The 15,340-nt window shown below is 31.5% G+C and overlaps 1 protein-coding gene and 1 long non-coding RNA gene across 3 annotated transcripts; one reads left to right on the top strand and one right to left on the bottom strand.

Annotated features, from left to right (window-relative positions):
* Nucleotides 1-922: 922 nt before the first annotated feature.
* On the bottom strand, nt 923-3,363 carry LOC121127592 (uncharacterized). Of its 2 annotated transcripts, XR_011783447.1 has the most exons (3): nt 2,366-2,503; nt 1,339-2,300; nt 923-1,274 (listed from the first exon to the last, which is right to left on the bottom strand). It is a non-coding gene; the product is annotated as an uncharacterized lncRNA (long non-coding RNA). The 2 variants fall into 2 exon arrangements; XR_005867872.2 differs by having other exon boundaries at nt 923-2,300; nt 2,366-3,363.
* Nucleotides 3,364-6,588: 3,225 nt separating this feature from the next.
* On the top strand, nt 6,589-12,461 carry ncd (non-claret disjunctional). The gene is made up of 6 exons (XM_040723005.2): nt 6,589-9,859; nt 9,931-10,739; nt 10,799-11,206; nt 11,272-11,418; nt 11,524-11,829; nt 11,899-12,461. Exons 1-6 carry the CDS (start codon nt 9,706-9,708, stop codon nt 12,091-12,093), a joined length of 2,019 nt encoding a protein of 672 aa, XP_040578939.1. The 5' UTR covers nt 6,589-9,705; the 3' UTR covers nt 12,094-12,461.
* Nucleotides 12,462-15,340: the final 2,879 nt, after the last annotated feature.

Below are 15,340 nucleotides of genomic sequence, written 5' to 3' on the forward strand. Positions count from 1 at the left end.
AACGTGTATACAGGGTGCACTGTACATAGTGCACCCTGATGTATATTGTATAAATTTTTTTAATAAAATGAGTAGTAATGTAGTAGTATTAATTAAATATTGCAGGTGTATGCATGCATAAAAAGAGCTCTGCTTCTGATTGTTTTTTTATTGGTCTCTTATATAAAATTGAAGAAGGGATCTGTGTAAAGAAAAAACGAAATAAGAAAAGGATTATTACGTGTACTCTTTCTTCCTCTTGGTTTTTTATATAATCGGGCATTCAGGTGTTCACTTCTCCCTTTAAAGTAACCATTATCGCCGATCTTTGGTTTAAATTGTTTCAAAAATAAATATATATCAATTTACAGATAATTTTAATATTTCCCCTGCACTGATGCTATTTTAAATATAGAATGTTCTCCTCCTTAATGTAGTAATTCATTTCCTTCCCCAAAATCCTACAACAAGCAGCTGATATTAGTAAAGCTCTGAATTCAGGAATACCATATGTCTCACTCCCGCCTTCTACTCGCACTCGCACAAAAATCCCATCTCTAATCATAATTCATGTACATTTTGAGTATATGTTAAGATTTGAATTTAATGTAAACGCTGGTATGTTAAAATGAATTTGTTTTTTCTTAATAGTGAGCGCTCTAAAGATGAAACTCCTCAAATCATCAGTGATTCTAACATATTATTATTATTATTATTTTATTGTCTTGTTATTATTCTTTAATTTGCGAGGCCTACATTTGAACTGGGAGCCCGGAGATTGAAATAACACAAGCTTGTTTTTACAGAGGGAAAAGCTTCAATAAATAAATCTTTGATATTTGGCATGATTTGAAGACAAGCAAAGGAACATAGTAAAGTATCTTGATATACATGGAGACTACGTTCTTAAAACAAATATAGGACCCCAATAAAACAACATCTATAATGTAGAACAAAATTTATTAGCATCATATAAGCCAATTAAAACTAATAATAATACATTCAAGACTCCAGTTTAGATAATAATATCCCTATGATTTTTTTAAATGCCCTCATAGAAAAAAATTTAGTGGAGTATAAATAATATTTCACCCTGACTACAGAAATAAAATGCACATTTACTTGCTACAATATTATAGATACAATTATAATATAAAATACAATAATTTTTGGATTTAAACACATACAATGAATTTAAGATACATTTGATGGTTTATTCACTCTTCTATTTGCTCCAGGATCACTATGTCTCTTGCATTTCCTATTTTCTAGCTCATTAATAGAGGGACTTTTAACTATGAAAGTAAACGTTTCTAAGCTATTAATTCAATCAATTTATAAATCATCAAATAATTTTACTACTCATATAGCACTTATAAACAAGGTCCATTGTATATATTAGTCTTCCTCTATCCTTATTGATGATGAAGGGAGCAAAATTCGGAAATTTTAACTTATTGGTATACGATACATTAGAAGAAATCAATTTTGTAATGATCTCTTTTGGTTCCACATTATAGTCTTCTTACACAAGAATAACTTTTAAATAATCTATGACGATATGAATTGCATCAACAATCTTAAATTTATTTGACCTCACAATAAACACAAAACTTATTATGATTTTGATAAGAATAAAAAGTAAGCTCTTGCTCTAAAAACAACCTTAATTGGATGACTGACACACTATTGAGTTGATTGGAAAAGTGAAACACGTCTATTTGCTAATTTAATAATTCCAATTATTTACTGCGTCTTGTTTCAGAAGATGCCCAATTCGTATTTCACCTTTCGCAAGATTAAGGTGTGCGTTTCGAGTAAAATGATTGATGGAACTATATCTTTTTTAGTTTGCTTCTTTTTAATAGGCCAAGCATGTAGAAAAGTCGGATTTGTTAACCTATAGGTCGTCTTCAAAGTCCTTATTCAAAAATGTAATGAGCACACACATTAATTATAGTAGGTTTCCTTTCTACAGATATCCTTAATCAATAGCCTCCAAAGATTTTGGAGTGTCGGTTCCACTCCTGGAGCATACGATACAGCATTAATATAAGTAGAGGAAAAGACCATATACTGTAAGTCGACGTCGAATCTCAAGTCATGTCTAAGTCATTGAATATTTTCATCGAGTCCTCAGATATAATTCAAGCTCATTTCAAATCAAAAACTATAATCAAGTGTCCATATTGTTAAGGCTTCCCCTGAGTCTGCAATATACTAGCTTTGAAGACCAAGTCGAGTCGCAAGACTTAGCTATGGATTCCAAGTCAAGTCTCGAGTCCAAGTTCCCACGTCTGGCAATAATTAACCATTGTATCCTAAATTATATATTTATTATTATAATAACAATTAATAAATACTAAATTTATAATTGAAAACTCACCTTGTCTTTGGAGAGATATTCTATTCAAATAAGAAGAATTTAAAGAATAGAATAATTTCTTTTTTCCCCTAAGCAATTTTAGAGAGTGAGGCGTACTTCATCCCTCTTTATTTTATCCCAGATATAAATTGATATATGTATTGAATTGTTTCATGTCAGGATGCTCATGAAAAACGGAAAGTAAAATTGAGGATTACTTGGCGAGTTATCTCCTATAGCAATAAAACAAAATTTGTTTTTTAGACGACGTATGATTACTCCGGGTTATGCCAGGTAATAACGATAGTGTATATATAAAATAAAGCTATTTGTATGAAGTTTTTGATAATTTTTGGGACTAGCCCCTAAATGGTGAAACCTAGCAACGCTCCCGCTTTTATGTATTGAATGAGTCTATACAAAAAGTTGTACCTAATTTCTATTTTTTTAGTTTTAGGACTAATCTGGGTGATTTTTCTCTGTATATTTTTTGGACAAATATATCCTTTAAAAAATGTTAAAATCACTTATACAGTTTTTGGGCTACATTTAAGTATTTAAAAAATTATTTTGAATGTTAGAAACTGAAGAGTTATGAACTAAAAACTAAATTCATACTTGAATATATAATATTGTATATTGTGTGCCCCAAAGAGATAATATCAGCTCTGTATCTCAATCGGTTCAAAAGCGATTGTAGATTATGAGTTTTTGACCTTTTGGCATGACTTTAACCTGTAATTTTGACCTCTTTTGCTATATAAAGGTTGTAAAAAAGTCAACAAGGTCAATGTCATCCAAATTTACATTTTTTTTGGTTTATCTAAGTAAACAGCATGTCTATTTGCAAATTTTGGTATACATCAATTTAAATTTATGGCTGTGATACGCTTAAGAACAGACAAATGGGCGAAAAACTACAATTCATGTCACTACACTTATCGTTCTTCTGGAAACGTATATACATTATTTTCATAAAATTTTATTAAATATTGTTGATATAAATCATATGTATCTAAATTTCTTATTTCTCACAAAAAGCTGTTATCCGTCCATTTTTTTTAAAGTTTAAGATTTCAAATATTTGAGGTCCTCTAAAAAAATTAGAAAAAGTTCAAATTTAGCCAATGATATCTATCAACTAAAAGGAACATATTCAAACACTAAGAATATCATATTTTGAACATTTAAAAATAAGCTACAACCTACTATGTAGTGTCCTTTTTAATCATATATTTCATTGGGAACCCTTGAGATTTTATGCACTTTTGAAAGGTATCCTAGCTAAAAAAAGTCTAGAAAAAGTTGGGCTAAATTATAAATTCATACAGAAAGAAATATAAAGCGTTTTCATGAGACGAAGAATTGTTAATGTCAGCCATTTTGGGGCCCTAAACAACTAATTTTTATAACAATCAAAACCATTTTTTTATTAATATTAAGGGATGTCAAAATAGGACCAAAAAATAAAATGACTTAAGCCTGAACCTCTTTCAAAAATATTGGTATCCTCTCGTGCTTGGTTACGTCTGCCAACGAAGTTGAACGGAGGTTATGCTTTTGCTTTTGTTTGTTTGTTAATGGTTGTTTGTCGGTCACCAGGATTATGTCAAAAGTTACAGATCCATTTTTATCTAACATAGTACAGAAATTAAATATGGTCAAAGAAAGAGCCCATTAAATTTTGAGATGTCATGTTCAAAGGTCAATCTCGCACAAAACGTTCAAAACACATAATCTACCATAACTTTAGAAAATATTAAGGTACAGAGCTCAAATTGGTGTCATTATGTCAATTCAATTAAGATGCTTTATATAGGGAAAACTCAATTTAGAAAAAATGAATATAGGTGGAGCTTTGCGTTCTACCGTGCACCCATTCTAGTTATATTATAGATATGACCCTAGGGACTGTCACATTACAAACAAATTTTTTTTTATCGAAATTTATTCGGGCGCGCTTTTTTTCAGCCAGGATTTTTTCGGCGTGCTTTTTATAGCAAAACTCTATATAGCGACTTTTCTTTTATGTGGTTACTTTGAACTTTACCGTTCTATTACTAATTAGTTGATACGTCAGATGTAGATTATTGAAAATAATTAGAGTATCATCATTCTCCATAGTCTCTTGAGCAGTTACGTCATACTCATTATTACGATAAGATTCTTAATTCAATGGACAACGGGCAATGTCTTTGTGAGCTTCTTGGATTGACGATGGTGTTTGGTACTCATAAGGAGTATGATCCACTCAAGTTTATTTTACGTAAAAGATTGTTTCATATATGAGTTGTTCAAGCCAAGGACTTAATTTAACTCCTTTGATATGCAATTGTCTACTACTACCCAGGCTCTATTTAACTACTACCAAACTCCAGTAATATTGAGAAAAAAGAAAATCATTTATCATGAGACTGTTATGTCGGTTCAATTTTTTGTCAAGTTCTTGAGAATACTTCACAATAGCCTTGAAATTTCATAATGGTATCTCTCTTAATCTTCTAGACCTTTGAAGATGTGGTTTAGTTGAAGCTACAAGCTTGTGTATGAGTATCGATGCTACTCCAAAAAAATATATGCTATATCAAACAAGAATATCATTGAAGTCCTCCTTTAGACAAGAATACTTAGTTTATGCTTTGTATGTGCATGATTTGAATTGTTACTACAACATTGAAACAAATTCAATCAGAAATTCGATCATTTACACATCCAAGGAGCTACGAATCCCATTAACCTTAATCTATATTTTAAACCCAATTTAACTCACTTTGCTACATGTATCATTTATTTTTTTCTTCTAATTGAGAATTATATTATATTCATTTGGAAGATAACACTTACGAATCTTTCCTATTTTCGCTTTATTTTTGTAAGATAAATTGTTGAAAAATATTAATCTTATAAAAAAATAATATAATATTACATTAATTTTTCACAAAAGTTATAAATTATATTAAAAAAGAATAAAATGAAATGAAAATAACTATTATAAGCATACTTTATTATCCATTTACCTTTAATTATAATTATTGAATATTTAAAATACATTTGATCTTCTCACCACATCCAACAAAATGAAATAGGTAAATTATAAAAGACTTTTCTTGAATTCTTTTTTTAATGGATGGATGGAACCTAAGATGTGAATAGATAATTGATGACAACAGTGCTTTAATTGAACATTTAATTTGTATATTTTAAAGTCATCTATATTGACAATAGTAAAACAAGCCTTTTTTTAAAATCTATATTTATATTTAGTTTATGGCATCGACTTTGATCTTTTTTATGATCAAACCATTTAATCATATCGGATGAAGTTTCATTATTATCGAAGATGCAAAAAAACAAGTTAAATAATTTATAAAGGATTTGTGTAACATATTAAGCTCAATATCTACATTGAATTGCTTGACTTCTTCGTTTAAATTTAAAGTATTTTTATTTTGGAAAAAGGATGAAATTAATGTTGATCCATATTTTGTTTATTTTTCACCTTGGTGTATACCTAAGTATAATTAAAAGTAATAAACGTTTTTGTAATGGATTTGTAAAATCAAAGGTATTTATAGTAACGACTTTATCAATACATGTATAACGGTAATGATCATCGTACAATTTATTCTTCATCCAAGTAATATGGAATATATTTGTTTGCCTCGATACACTAAAAATTAAAAGCTGAAAGTAAATGTTCAAATTTGTAAAATTGAAGTACATCATATATTGAACATGTCTCTTAATTTATTGAATTAGTATTCTTCGTTAATTGAAAATAGAGATCAATTTCCGTTACTGGACTATTTAAGAGGATGTGCTATGAATTTTAAATTAAATACATAAATTGTTATAAGACTGTTTTCTATTTTGTAAATATTTTAAAAGTGAAACTTATTTGTATAAAATAGTACTTATAAATTCAAGTAGTGTGCATGAACTAAGTCTACTATATGCATGCCATATTTTATTAAGAACGTTGCCAAGAAGACGTGAGTTATTAATTATTAGGCTAAATTTGTTGTAACTAGATCTTTAATCTTTGAGCATGAATATATTAAGAGGTATTATTACCTACAAAATTACAGCTTACATTATTAAACTTTTCCAGACATAATTCAAATATAAATATAATGAAAAAATAAATCAAAATCAAAGAAACTTGGTAAAAAATGAACGGAGTTTCGTCATTCCAGTATATCGAAAAAAATTTCAGAAATTAATTAATTTAATCATACTTTGGGGTGAAAAATTAAATTGGGAATGATCTATATAAGTATTGACAGTTTCGTCAAAACCATTTTGTAAATAAAGTAATCAGATAAAAATAGAGGTGTAAATTTTGCGTGAAGAAGAAGACAAATAAACTCCTTGGAAATGAAATATAGCAGAGCTTGGAGACTTTATCATGATAAATTGCTATGATTTGATATCTATGATAATTATATCCATAGCCAATAAAGTACCAATAAATTAACGATATTTTGTCTTTGATTTAATGATTGAAACAAGTTTCAAGAGCTATTACAGAATAAGGATTCCATTTCTGATTTCACTATTTGATTTAATTCATGTAACTCATATGAAACATAAGTCTCCGTCATTCTTCACCACTATGGGGAACTGCAAGTGATCCTCTTCTTTGATGTTGACTCATATACTTCACTACAATATCGAAGAATCAAGGTGTTTAAATGTATCATTCCTTTTTGAGTAAAATGAAGACATTGTCGTGATTATAGATTGGAATGCAGTCAAAGACTGAGAAGAGAGTTTTTTTTGGAGTTCTTGGATGACAAGTGATCCAGAAGACAAATGAACTTCAATTTATTATCAGAAATATTAATTCCTTAAATTCCGAAACACGGTTTCAATGATGATTAGGAGTATTGATAAAACCGACAACAAAATTAAAAATACGTAGATGTTCATGTAAAAATATAATTTGAAAGTTTCTTATGAAATGACGTCATTAATCAACAATCATCATTGGTATTATTATGTTCTAATATAAATGATTAAATACGAGCTTAAACAATCCTAGCTGTAAAGAAGCCTGTCCAAATAAATTACGATATAAAAAACTTCGCTATATGGAGCCTCGTTGAAAAAATCTTCGATATAAAAAGCGGACACCGACCCTACGATGTATATGTTATTACATCGTTATAAAATCTTATTTCCAAATTGGTGGATACAAATTAACTATTACAATGGAAAAAATAACTTAAATATTTTTCTCTAATTATAATTGATAATTTTTTTTAATACATATTACAAATCTAGCCATGTTATTGTGATTTTTAATACATATAACTTTGATTATATTAAAAGTTCACTGTTTATTAATTATTGGCAACCAGTAGTATTCAATGCAAAAAAAAAAAATTATTTTTAACTAGCAAGAGTACCCGGGATTGTCCGAAGAAGTTAGGTGTCGACAATCTCACAAACTTTACTTTAATAATATAAAAGATAACTCTTCAAGAAATCCTCAGTGTTATTCCCCGTTCTCCATGAATTTACTCACACGTACCTTCTAAATACTGGGAGTTTTGCTTTTTACAATTATTAAAAATTCCGAAAACCAAGCCCCCCAAAAAAAAAAATTATATAATCCTGCAGACGCCCCTGAAATACTTAGTATATCATTGGCATCAAGTAGTATTCAACGTAGTTGTTAAGTCTTGTTTTTTTAAAGCTATTTAATTAAGTTTCAAGCTAACATTTATTTGAAATTTGTTCATTTTCTGTGTCCAAAATATCGACAATGATCCCCCAAGATGGTGTCTCCTTCAATTATAATGTAATTTATGAGGTCAGAGAAAACGAGTATCTTGCTTAGTGTTGGATTGGTCCTAAGACTGCATTTCTAATCTGTCTCCCCTTTAGTCTTTTTCACCATTTAATTAACAGTCCTCAGCAGTTATGCTAATCAGTAGCATTTTGGGTATGCAAAAAAGTGGTAACCTTGACAATTTGAATAATGTTTTGGAGTAGAGCTGTCACGACGTTTCATTATATGAGCTACAAGCAGCTGTGACGAGGGGGGAGAAGGACATAGGCACGAATGACTCAGATGTCGCTGTTCGATTCTATAATTTTAAGTATTATACACAGGACTCGACAGTCATACTAGCCCGTGGCTAGTAAAAAACTACTAATTAGACGAGTGCAGGATCACCTATATCTATCCTGTTTGGATACGTAATGCCCTACTTTAAATACCGCATATACACAGGCAATTTTGGGTTCAAATCATAAGTATTATCTTGTGTCAATGTTTTAAGATGTATTTTTATATATAAATTTTGCAATTCATTCAACTTCTTGTGTGGTGTCTGGGAAAGTAAATTTTTCACATGACTATTAAATAAAAAAATGACCACCCCTTTAGGTTAGTGACTAATCTTAACGACAATCAAGCCCCGATTATACGTTCTAAACTTCAAGTATTTCGTCTCGTCTCTTTGAATTACTTATGATTAGTGTTGGATCGGTCTTAAAAAACTAAAAAGACTGCAGTCCAGTCCTAATAAAATAAATCAATGCTAGGACCGGTCCGTATCGGTCTTTTATGCTAAAGACAACAGCTGAAATGCCTTAGTTACTAACTATATCATTTTAGTTGTTGAACTTTCACCCTATAAATATGGGTTCATTCTACATTGTTAACAACTGAAATTTAGATCAAGCTTTTTCCGCCTACATTAGAAGGATATATATATCCTTCTAATATGGTTAATTTTTTCGACTTGATATTATGTCAAAAATCGGCTAAACTGGCAACACTGAATATATAAATTATAAACATCTAAAAATAATAAAAAAAAGAAAATTGATATGCTTACGCATTTCTTCTTCCTTTTTATGATTATCCTCTAAAATTTCCCCAATATTTTCTATGAGGTGAAGTGGAATAATAATAACAAAAAGGGAGAAGATATTTTCCTTGCGTAAGGAATGCAGTGAACCCACACCTTTAATCTAAATCTAAATGATGCGACAAAACTCTTACTACTACTAAACTGTCTATAACTTATAAGATGCAGCTGATAATATCAACTTGTTTGGATTGAATTCTTAGACCCTGGCGCAACTCCTGTACGCCAACTCACAACGATCATTTGGCAATAATGTGTACGCGATCTCGAAAAGAAAACAAACAAAAAAAGCTCTAGTTGTACATTAAACAGCTTTAGTAGTACTTGGTGCTGACTGTTGGCAGCATTTGGCATAAAGCGGCAGCTTGTTGGAAAGAAGGAGGAAGGAGAAGAAAAGGAAAAAGGGAGGAAAATTCAAATCAAAAATCGGTTGTTAAGTTTGAGAGTCTCTTCAGTCATTTCTTTAAGTCAAACTCGATGGATTCAAAAGCATCTGGAATTGCTCGACCAGTTTCGAGTCGTCTCCCCACTCCACGCATTTCAAAAAATGATGCAACTAATAAACGCAACATTATGGGACCGACCACGACGGATCTGGAGCAAGGAACTGCCAAAAGGGCTCGAGCAGCAGGTGAAATCCCCCTTGACTCCATCCTCATCCTCTTTTCCATTCTTTATCTTGTCCCTTTTTGATTTTTCTAGCAATGGACACCCCGAAACTGCCTTCGAATTTGAATAAAGCCAAAAGCAAGTCCATGATGATCATGAATGGACCTTCCAGGCGCGGCGTTGGAGGGACCAACAGCACCTTGAGTGCAGCCCGCTCTTTCAATCACACTGCCAAAATGGACAGTTTTGCTCGTCCCGTTGCTCCTCCTTCACTCCGCTCCACGGACAAACCCCAGTTGGGGAAAGGCAAAGGACCAGCGGGACCTCCGAAATGGGACCTCAAAAGCAGATTAGAAATCATGGAGAAGAAATCTTCCAACAACGCGAATCGCATTGAGCATCTGGAACATCTGAACACGGCACTCAAGTCCAACGTTGTGGAAAAGGAAAACATGGTGAATCAGAACGTTGAAGAACTCTCTCAAATGAAGGAGCATCAACATCAACTCATGCAACAACTCAGTCAAGCACAATCCAGAGCTTCAAACATGGAAGAACAGAAAAATATGGAAATCAAAAGCCTGAAATCCCAGTTAAATGATCTTGAATTCAAAATAGATGCGCAAAAGAGATCCATCCAAAGTCTTGGGGATGAACTCGATTCTAAAAGAGAAGAACTACGCGGATTAAAGTCTACTGTTGCAACCCTAACCTCCACCTCCGCAGGAATGGACGCCAAACTTAAACATTTTGAATTAGAAAACGAAAAAAGTACAACCGAAATAAGTCGCCTCTCCAAATTGTCTTCTGATCAAGAAGAACAAATTAGAATCTACGAAGAAAAAGCTCGAGCCTTTGAGTCGGAACGACGGAAATTGCATAATCTTATCCAAGAGTTAAAAGTAATTGCCATATCCATTGAAAGTAGCTGTTATAAAATAATTACTCTAATTCTTTATAGGGTAACATTCGCGTCTTTTGTCGTCTTCGTCCTTTACTTGGTGAAGAAGTATTACATCAGAACGGAAAAATCAATCATATTTCCATTAAAGAAGACTCTAAATCCTTAGAATTACTCAAATCTTCAGATTCTTCTCTTGATACGGGCTTAAAAGTGAAGAACACCAACTATGACTTCGAGTTTGACAAGGTTTTTGGACCTGATACAACTCAAGATGTTGTGTTCGAGGAAATTTCTCAATTAGTTCAGAGTGCTATCGATGGTTATAATGTATGTGTCTTTGCGTACGGTCAAACTGGATCTGGTAAAACATTCACGATGGAGGGAGGCGAGTCTTCTGGTTGTGAGGGCATGATACCCAAGACGATTAAAAAAATATTCGAAGAAACTAAACAACTTGTTGGAAAGGTAGTGTATCTTAATCATTGGTGTGCAACATCTTAGGCTTACATATTTTATTTTTTATTATGAAGGGATGGACTTATAAATTAGAAGCAAGTTTTCTTGAAATATACAATGAAGAGATTCACGATTTACTTGCTACGGAAAAGAACCTCAAATACGAAATTAAAATGTCGGACTCAAATAAAAAGGGAGAAATCTATGTGAGCAATGCCAAGGTATGATGATTGTTTTAAACGTAACTTTGTGAGATTTCTAGATTCGTTCGGTTAATTATTTAAGTTATTATACTAATTTTCTATATTTATTTGGGATTTAAATAGAAAGAAGTTGTTACATCCCAAGGACAAATCAACAATCTACTGAAGCTTTCAATGAAGAATCGTGCCGTTGCTGCCACCAACTGCAACGAAAGAAGCTCTCGCTCGCATTCAGTTTTCATTTTAAAAATAACTGGATCAAATACTATAACGAGTGAAGCTTGTCAAGGTTGTTTGAATTTGGTGGATCTTGCTGGCTCTGAAAGGTTGAAAGATTCTGGATCGGAGGGTGCTAGGCTCAAAGAAACACAAAGTATAAATAAGTCCCTAGCTAACTTGAGTAATGTTATCATGGCTCTAGCTCAAAAAGTAAGTCATCAGCATTCAAATTTAAACTAAAGATTTAGTTGTTATCCATTCTGATGTTATCTTTTTCAGGAATCGCATGTTCCATTTAGGAATTCCAAGTTAACTCATCTGCTTCAAAATTCCCTTGGTGGAAATTCCAAGACACTTATGTTTGTTAATATTTCACCCAGAGAAGAATTTTTCCACGAAACATTGAGTTCCCTACGATTTGCTACGAAGGTCAATCAATGCCAAATAGGCACCGCAACAAAAAGGGTACGATGAATTCTTCAACATGGTATATCATTTATGTACGCAATTTCAACGCATTTCTTCATTTTACTGTAAATGTACCCATTGGAAATTATGACCTTATTGACCATAAACTAATTTTAAATTTCGACTTTTCTGTATTATAGTTACTTTTAGTCATTAATCCATTAATGTCTAGGTATAGAACCCGTTTTAAAATTAAGTATTTTTTTATATATTACTTATATTTGTATTCTAATAGAAAATTATTTTATAAATTTGTTTGTCAGATAATTTCAAAACATAAATAGCCACGTACATTTATTTACGTGGGGGGGTTATACTAATAAGCAAATAATTATAACTGATAATGGAAAAATAAATAATGGTTATACTTGTAATATAGTACGCTTTATAAATTATTTTACATAATCAGGATTTAATATGATAATCTAAATATATTCTACATGCTGGTTGTCACAATTTTAATACATTCGAAATTGAACATTAACCCATTACTTCCAACGAACACTTATACTTCAATTCCAGCGGTAATAATTTTATATTTTTTTCTTTGTTTGCTTTATATGTATAATAAAATTTCAACTCTAGCCCCTTATGTTAACTTAGTGGACACTTCCTTCTGGAATAAGTCATGTAAACAAATAAAGTATATTTTTCTTGATTTTCTATTTCTTGGCATTAATTGTAGATAATCAAACATTTTAATGGGAGCAATATTAATAATATTTTGTTCCTGTAAGATATGGTAAAAATTCTGCGGGCGAAGGCCTACGTCACACATGTTAAAGCGAAAAAAAGATAATTATTTATTCCTTTTCGACTTCTTTGCAATGGTAACATACAGACTTCGTCTCAATTACGTAAACAACGTTATGTTTCCATTCATCATAGCACAAATCAGCTTTAGTGTGCAAAGGCATGTTCTTGAGCCTTCATGGTCATGAAGCGATGTCATCAATGTAAAATAGCTCCTGATGAATTCAACTTGTGGCTTGGCTGTTCATGATTCCAATTTTCCTGTAAAAACGCCAGTCTCTACCATTTCAACGTTCAAGAACCAGTCATAATATTCAGTACCCCTTCATTTTTCTTAATGGGATTCAGTATTATCTAGCATGTCAACAGCACCCATATTGGCGTTGCCCACCAACCATAATATAATTAAAGCATAGTGTTGAGATCTTCTTGTGTTTTTCTCTGTTGTAATAATCCAAGTATCTAAAAAGCTCTGAATTTAAGTAGTAATATCCGATGTAGACTGATTCAGAGTCTTTCCAAGGAGTTACACTCAAATCATTGTCAATATACTGTTTGAATACTTCCTCTGACTATATTAAATTGCTTAGAAGATACAGATTATTGAGCATCACATTGTTCCAATTACCTATAGGCTATAGATCCCAAATAGTCCATTAGATCTGTCGAAGTAAAAAGATTATCCCATACTATCTTATAATCAGCTTTTAGCTTAAACGTACTGATTCCGGACGTCCTAATCATATACTAATTATACAAATGTTATCAATTTAGAAAAATTGAATAAAACCTTATGTGAACTGGGAATCAGTCCGAAATAAAATACTTCTATGATAGGGAGAAAAAAAGTTCATAAAAAGGATCTTTTATAACAAAAAAAGTGCTCCTATCTTTTGCCGTGTGATTACGTAAGAAGTTCAAACTTGAATTAAGATGTCAATTTTTTATTAAACTTATAAACTTTATCATAGTAATACTATCCAATATATTTAAATTTACAATAATAATAAAAAAAACCAGAAAAATGGAAATATTTTACCTTTTTTTCATTGGTAAATCAGACAATATTAAACTATTTGAAAATGACCTCGTTCCATTTAAACAATTTAATTTTTTATTTACAGCTGTTGATTTTGATTTTTTTGAGTTAGCGAGGAAGTTGGAGGCCGCCTCAAAATATTAAAACACAGGAGCATTTAAAAAATCAAAGGTCAAAAATATTTTGATTTTTGAAGGTGGACCCCTTACTTTGGACTCGCAACATATCTCAAAAATTCATCTCCCTTCTACCTTAAGCTACACCATTCTCAGCAAATTATAAATTATGAACACTTAAGTAGACTTAAGTACACTGCTGCCTGAACGTACGAATTACTTTTAAAGAATTCAGTTTATTAGATGAATCCACTCACTTTGTGATTTGGTTCTTTTGGAGAGTTGATTCATTTGCAGTAGTTCGTTTCTACACATATATTCGTGTGTGTGAATTTGAGCACACTCCATATAGCAAACTCAATTAACTACCATGTGCTAAACCAAATATGCATCTTCACTTGAATATTTGATAATTACTTAACAAATATTCCAAGAGGATACCAATATTTGAAATAAGTTGAGTAGTATACTTTATCTATGGGATTATTTTGTGCACGGAAAATTACCTGCAGAAAATTGCCATTGAGAATATTTCCCGTCATTTACTAACAAAATAAGAATATCTCGGCCCAAAACTTATTTTGTGGTTGATTAAGACTACCGTAAAGAAACAAAGTAGGTTGAAAATCACGCTGATTCAAAAGTATATATGTAGGCATATATTCTTGATGTCTTTTGTTGTGTTCCAAGAACGCTACCTAAATATGGAAGTAACGGACAGGAGGAAGAGCTAATGAAGTAGACGATGGGATTGAATGTACAATCATACACCAACTTATATTTTACAGGGATTACTATTTAAAAGGATGCACATAAAGTTACGATAATAATATATATATATTAGTAGACACTAGTAGATACATTGACAGACTATGGCTAAAACTAATCCCTACGTCATATTAATAAAGATGATGATACATAACATCTTTACCGTAGCCTTAATCGACCCATGGACTCAGGGTTGATTTTGGAGTACTCAAAAGGAGCTTATATGCTTTGATAAACAGATGCATATGGTTTTAACCCACTTTTTTTCTTTACCGTAGCCTGAACTAATCCATGGGCAGGGGTTCATTTTGAAGTATTCGGAGAAGGCCTATATTCTTTGTGAAACGGCAATGGTAGTTTTTAAGCCCTTACATGGCATAAAACAAGTTTTGGAAAGAGGTATTGTACTGTTGCTGATAAATGACGGGAAATTTTTGCAATATTAATTTTTCACACTAACAATTTTCTTCGGGGTAATTTTATCAAATAGGAATTTTCCATTGACAATTTTCCTAGAACCGAATATTTTGTAAAACCTATTCCCATTTCCATTATGATTATAGAGAGGATTGTGTAA

This window comes from Lepeophtheirus salmonis, chromosome 13, assembly GCF_016086655.4.
Source record: "Lepeophtheirus salmonis chromosome 13, UVic_Lsal_1.4, whole genome shotgun sequence".
NCBI lineage: Eukaryota > Metazoa > Arthropoda > Copepoda > Siphonostomatoida > Caligidae > Lepeophtheirus > Lepeophtheirus salmonis.